Source organism: Gymnoscopelus braueri (assembly GCF_963280865.1).
Source record: "Gymnoscopelus braueri genome assembly, chromosome: 9".
NCBI classification, from domain to species: Eukaryota; Metazoa; Chordata; class Actinopteri; order Myctophiformes; family Myctophidae; genus Gymnoscopelus; species Gymnoscopelus braueri.
The window spans coordinates 36,482,517-36,490,016 of NC_137610.1; the positions used below are offsets into that span (position 1 = coordinate 36,482,517).

Below are 7,500 nucleotides of genomic sequence, written 5' to 3' on the forward strand. Positions count from 1 at the left end.
TACAAGCTTGTAAATCGGCTATTTTCAGCTAAAGTGTTTAATGTAGAGCGAAAACAGAAAATACACTAGTATAAAGCCCAGAGGGACTCCGGTCAACCATATAGAGTTTAAGTGGTTAAACCTAGGAGTGTAAATATGCGCCTATGTGTCCAATTTTACCCTCTTAGTTAAATTAACACTCAAATTAACTTACTTACTGTAGTACATGTGCCACACACACACACACACACACACACACACACACACACACACACACACACACACACACACACACACACACACACACACACACACACACACACACACACACACACACACACACACACACACACACACACACACACACACACACACTTAATGAGCAACAAGTGGTGTTTTTGAAAGAAGAGATCCTAGACCAGAGGGTGGATCACCTATAAATTATAAATGATCTAGGTTACACATTCACATGCACACACATACACATGCACACTCACACACAGTCATGATTAAAGAAGTGCACGTACACACACACACACACACACACACACACACACACACACACACACACACACACACACACACACACACACACACACACACTTCATTAATTACGCTGTCACCTTTACTGACTGCAGATGGCCTGGTGGGGTGGGGAGCCTTAAAACCTAATTAAAGGTCTCAATTCGTCTTCCACTCACCCTGTCACATTTGTGTACGTGTTTTTGTGTGTCTGGGGGTTATTTGTGTGTGTGTGTGTGTGTGTGTGTGTGTGTGTGTGTGTGTGTGTGTGTGTGTGTGTGTGTGTGCGTGCGAGTGCGTTCATGCATGCATGCGTGCGTGCGTGTGTGTGTGTGTGTGTGGTATTCAACTGAAAACGTTTCAGTAAGTTTCATATCTGATTAACTGGCTGACACTGAAAGTCAACTTAAACTATCACTCTCATTTCTCATGTTTCTTTTTCATTTCTTTCAACTTTACTTATTTTTATATTTAATTTGACCTTGGTTGGTTTAATAGTTGATGTTAAGAGATGCTGTAAATCAGTATAGACAAGCTATGGTAAGAGCATTTTTTTGTTAACTGTAAGAGCAATTCAAATTTCATCTCAATAACCCTAAATAGAAAATGGAAACATAAAAATGTTCATTTGTGATGGTTAAAAGAACAAGTATACAAAAACTTTGCATTTTCCTTAGATATCAAAATGGTAACTTGAACAAATATAAATATTTTCTGTGCTTATTATAAATTTCATAACAGTCCGATATTTTAACTGCTCTGTTATAAGCAAAATACATGGGTCAGTTTGAGAAGGAATGGCCTTTGTTGTTATCACAAATGATATAATAATTACAGATTAGCTTTCTAGAGAATTGTGTTAACTTATCTACGCTGTGTGTCACCTGAATGCACACGCCACCTTTAATTAAGAATAAACTATACACTATTATTTGACACCCGCTACACCAGGGTGGGCAATCATCTCTTTTTGATCTGCCAGGTAATTGGATTGGGCTATTGATTGATCAGAATTTATCTTAACGTTATTATTCATAGTAAGTTATTGACTCATTCTTTGTTATGTTTTATTGTTGAAATATTGACTTAATGTATGCTTGTATTGTTCTATATAGCAGCCTAAAGTGGTTTTCACTGTCTGGCACTGGGTGATCACTTTTGCCTTGGAAAACGTCTATAGTGATCATGTGCCCGAAAAGGTTACCAACTCAGCCATCCTCAGTGATAATGTATCCATTTGTAATTCTTAAACGAACACTCAGGAATTTCCAGTGTAGGTGACCCTTTGTGTGTTCCTATCAGTTGTACTGTGGGCCGTTTGTTTGTCTGTGCTCAGTCACCCAGGATGGACCAGATAAAGAAGGTTTCCAGGGTGGACGAGCTCTTTGACAAATCCTGTTCTTCTTAATTCATCTGCTCAATAGCCGTGTTATTTCTAATTGCTCTATCTGATAACCTTTTAAGCTGTGATATTGGTTGAAGAGAAAGAACTGGTGGATGACCATCATCTGCAGTTTGTAACTGGTTTTTCAATGGACCGAAACATGCGGGAAAGTAAGTACAGGACATACTTTATACCGGTAACATGCACTCATTAATTTATGGGTATGAACCGGATCCATGACTTTTACGAACTTTATACAGAAGCTTTTCCTCTCACAATTTACTACATATTATACAGTAAAACCCTAAAACAATCTTTTGGAGAAACATTATTTTACAATATATAAAGGAGAGAGTTCACTTCTATTCATCCAATTCCATCCAGAGCTGAAACAAAAAACAAGAGGATAATAGATATTGTACATTAACAATAACAGCAATTATAAATTTCTTTAAAAAAAAAAGATTAGTCCACTCACTGTTTGAAAATATTAATTACTGTTTCTTATGAAGAAACAATTATATTTTTTTGGTGGAGATTTTATGCAAATATAATCATCAGAACACAGGAATACTGTAAAAGCCTGTTTATAGTATGGCATGGTGTTAAAATTACACACATAAATGGAGGGAAAATATAATAATTCTCCAGTGATAGAATTGAAATTGTTTACTGACACAATCTAGAAATAATTAATTTAATACATATTGCAAGCTGCAGAATTTAAATTCTACGATCAACAGTCAAAAATGTGTATGAAAATAAATCATCTTTTGTTAAAATTTAGCAGTGCCGTAATAAATTATGTATTAACATAGAGGTGCTTTAAGATTTATACTACGGCAGAGAAAACATGTTCACAGACCTGACAAAGTAATTTCAGGGGCAGAAAAAAAACAATAAGGCACACAGACTACATGCAAACACTATAGTAATTAAGATGTTGCTAATTGATTGCTGATCAACCATTTTCATAAAGATTGTTTTGTGTCCCGAAATGAATTGTCAGACTCATTTTGTATCTTTAAGCCAAAATCAATATACAGTACAACATTTTTATTAGTGTGAAAATGTTGTCCCTGGTTTATGTTGTTTTAATTTGAGCATAATGTTTATAACAGCCCAAACCAATCAGTGATACAGTATACCCACACACGTCTGATAGTAAATGTCTTGATCACCATTCTATATTAACCCTCAAAAGTTCTGCTGCTCATCCTAATTCTATTTCTGAATAACCCGTAACTGCTTCACCAGCTACATGTACGTTATATTGCATATATTATCCTACAGTACCTTATTCATTCCCAGCCTGGCCTTGGATAATCAAACACACTACAAGCAGTCTTGTTTCTGTCATTTGTTGTGTCTATTGTGCAAAAAGGGACATTGCTTCCAACTGTCTTTTGAATAAAGTCAAGCTTTCTAAAATGAAAGGAAGTCTGAAAAGTAATCCGTTCAATTATTAACAGTACATTATAGTCAGTAGTGTCAGAGATGCAAGTGCAAGAGCTTTCATGTTCAATGAAGCTGCTCTAAAGTTTGTTAATGTTCATGTGATAATCATCTGGGCCAACTGTAGAATTTGTCATAGGCAGGAATGTTTGCTCTAAAAGGTCTTCTGATTGATGAAGCTTTTACTTATATTGTACGTACAGAAGCACGCGCGCACACACACACACACACACACACACACACACACACACACACACACACACACACACACACACACACACACACACACACACACACACACACACACACAGTGCCTTTTCACAGCCTTACCTTGGTTCCTGCTGGAAGGCTGTGTGTCCATGCAGTTGGTCAGGTACGGTGGGTTGCTGAACATCCTGGAGGGGGGCTGGTGGTGGTGGGAGTTGGTCACCGAGGGGGGCTGGCTGGGGGGCGGAGGTGGGGGGGCCCCGAACGCCGTCCCATACCGACAGGCCCCCGTCCCGGTGAACTGTCCCGAGAAGTGGACGGTGAAGGCGCTCAGGCCGCAGTGGGGATCCGCGTCGTGGTGGTGGGGGTCCCCCGGGGGCCCCCAGGTGGGCTCCTGCTTGATGTAGGGGTGGGGGCCCAGAGAGGTGTGTGGGGGGGCCAGGGAGGAGTACGGCGAGGCGGCGGTGTGGAAGTCCAGGACGGGGGCCCACTGCGGGGCCGAGCTGACGGGCAAAGCGGGGCATCCGGGGCTGAGGCCCGCTGGGCCCGAGGAGAGCGGCGGCACCGGAGGGAGTAAGCTGTTCAGGTCACGCACATCTGAACTCATCGTGGTCGTGGTTTGGATGAGATGAAGAAGGACACCAACACTTAGTTCTAACTATGTCACCACCTCGTTTTCTAACTTTCCCGACTGGTCTTATTTTCTATCCGTGTGTCGCTCTTACTTTCGTTTGACTGTCTTTCATACCTGTCGACCTTTTGATGGTTTGTCAGAATGTTCTGCCTTGCCCGCCTGAATGTCTGTCCCTTAACTACACAACGAAACAACTAAACAAACAAATAGAACACCCGTTGGATCGTTGAATGTCTGCAGACACAATTCTGGAGTCGTTCCTCTGTTCTCTCTCGTAATTCTTTTGAGTTCTTTGCTGTCGTCTGCTGTTTTACGACATTGGGCAGCTCCGTCACGCTGGGAACTCTCAAGTCCAAGAAAACTTCATGGTGAAATGGAAAAGTCACAGGCGCAAAAAAATAACCAAATCATGCAGACTCTTCACGGCAGAAGCAAATTACGCAATCGTTATCTTCACGAAAAGAAAGACTAAAAGTGCACACTGACAGTAAAGCATGCAACTGTCATCTTCACAGTCAACAGTGTCTCTTCTCAACAAAGTTAGGAGTCTTTTCTTGTTGTGTGGAAAGAGATACAATCCATTGAGATGGAGGAGAGGCTTGTGTCCAGGGCTCTGAACGAGGGAGGAGTTCTCTCTGTGAATGGAGAAAGAGGAGTGTAGGAGTAGAGCAGTGGAGAGGAGGAGGTGGAGGAGGAGTATGGAGGAGAGGAGAGGAGTAACCCCCTTTTTCCCTCCACATGCATGTCACTTACTGTGTGTGTGTGTGTGTGTGTGTGTGTGTGTGTGTGTGTGTGTGTGTGTGTGTGTGTGTGTGTGTGTGTGTGTGTGTGTGTGTGCGTGTGTGTTTGTGCCTGCGTTTGTGCGTATGTGCGTGCGTGCGTGCGTGTGTGTCACAGTGTGTGTGTGTGTGTGTGTGTGTGTGTGTGGTGAGGGGGTGGAGTCAATAGGTGATGAGGGAGCCCTTCTGGCTTCATTCATTTACTGTACAGGGATGGTCCACAGTGCACACGCATGCACACATGCACAAATGCAAGCATGCACGCACATATTAAAATTCATGAGAAAGAAAAATGATGTCTCTCCACTGAGTTAATTAATTTTGTATTTGCACAGCCTATATAATTTTCCTTCAACATCATGTAGATTGTTGTTGTTATAAAGAATAGATACTCTATTACATTGATGCTGCATGTTGGTAAGTTACTGTAAATTATTATAATTATTTATTTATTTGTATTTTACTTAAGCTAAGCACTTTTCTCTATACATATGTGTCTATAGGATGGCCAAATCATTTTATTTTCGTTATCTTTTTTTTTACTATCACAAAATAACAAATATACAATATTTTAAAATGTTTCACATTTCACAATGTGTCAAAATCGCAGTTCAAAATAGTACATAATTGATTTAACGATTGATTTTAAGGAAACGAATATAAATCAGGAGATGGACACTTTCTCCATTACAAATACATAATTTTCGTTTTGATTAATTGATTTCTTGCTGTAGATAATCAAAATCATTCAACGAAATAATTATTAAATCTAGCCTAAATAATAATTTCGTTCAATGACTTTGATGATAAAATACAGAGCACAAATTAAACTGCTGGTAGATATAGTAGCCTATACTTAAGGCCAACCGTAGGATATACATCTATTGGTCAATAAATTGAGCTACAATACAAATCTTTTGGTAAAGACGATTTGTGCGTGTTTTACCCTTTGCGTTTGCTATTTATATATATATATACTGGTAGGGTATCAAGAAGTCTAATTGTTTCACAAGGACTTGTCTGCGTATTTAGCCTATATATGTGCCGTAAAATCGTTCAAAAATAAAGGTAGTGTCGTGACCTTAATGACTCGTATAGAGTAGGCCTACATACAGTAAGTTACGGTTCTGACGGAAGCTCAGAATGTAAAGTGCATGCGGTCTTCAAAACGAAACGGGACAAGATAGGCTATGCTAGCCTATATTTAGATAAAGTCTCACCTGTACACGGAAAAAAATAGGCAATTAGCCTAACCTACTGTAAGGAGTTTATTATTGTTGTTTTTATTATTAGGCCTATTACTATTACTATTATTATTATTATTATTAGGCTATTAATATTATTTTTATAGTTTGCCTAATATTATTTCATTGACATGGCCTTCGCACAGAGGCTACATACATTATAACATCATTATATGAATATGATCCACATTTAATTTGCATGCATCAAACTGTCCGTCCGCAGCCGCTCCGTCCGTTAACTTATTTCTCTCGCAGCTACTTTCACTTTCAAATTCACCTCTTGATTGCGATGATTAATGATTGATGTCCAAAGGGCATGACGGGAATTCCGTTCCAATTAGAAAGGCTGGGTCTTATATTCTTATCTGTAGCTTTGAAGGAGAGGGAGCGGTTCTTAGCGTTGAACTCACATAGTCACAGGTGCTGACTTGTGGTTGAACTCTCCTCTCGGGTCCGGGAGGATGATGCTTGAACCCTGACATGACGAGATGAGATCTGAGGGGAGGCTGTGCTGTGCTGTGCTGTGCTGTGCTGTGCTGTGCTGTGCTGTGCTGTGCTGTGCTACACCAGTGGTTCTCTATACCTTTTCAGGCCGTGACCCTCCAAAATAATCGTATTTGAACTGGGGACCCCCCCATTTTGTTTGACTCCGATCCACACATAAATATTGTGAAAATAGCCGATCTACAAGCTCACAATGCATGAGCTAGATCGGCTATTTTCACAATTTCCCCCTCTTTCGTATATTATTTAACCATTTGGCCAATGTTTGGCCAGTTTTTATTGTATATTTTGTTGATTACTTTTGAAGCAGTCATTTTATTTTTTCCTTAAACTTTTTTTGAGGGTATATTAAAAAGGTCTTAAAAGTCCTTACATCTTCACTGTCATCTGGGGACCCCCCCCTCAAAATCATGTGGGGACGGTGACCCCTCTGGGGGTCCCAACCCACAGGTTGAGAACCACTACGCCATGCACACGGTCCACGGACACCGGGACACACCAACCAACGGATTCAATGCACATTTCAAGCTATAAAAAATATTTTGATTCTTTGCATCAGGCGCTGCCATTGCCAATGATCAGGCTTCGGGATATGAACCCTGGTAACTGATTATAGTCCGTCATACGACGGTGTTACGGCCAAAAATAGCAGATGACAATATATAAGGCTTTATTTAGGCCTGTTAGCCTACATCGAATTATATTATCATAATAATAATTATTATTATTATTATCATCACCATCATTATTACAATTCATATTACAATTAGGCCCTAAAATTATTAATATGTT

At 39.9% G+C, this 7,500-nt stretch overlaps 1 protein-coding gene across 2 annotated transcripts in view; it reads right to left on the reverse strand.

Moving 5' to 3' along the window:
• Window positions 1-4,154, reverse strand: part of wt1a (WT1 transcription factor a) — a gene marked incomplete at both ends in the record, with an annotated part of 22,298 nt that extends 18,144 nt beyond the window's left edge. For both annotated transcript variants that reach the window (XM_080438737.1, XM_080438736.1), the window contains one exon: window positions 3,671-4,154. In XM_080438737.1, coding sequence (XP_080294863.1) covers window positions 3,671-4,154 — 484 coding nt within the window. The remainder of the gene's footprint in view (window positions 1-3,670) is intronic.
• Window positions 4,155-7,500: the final 3,346 nt, after the last annotated feature.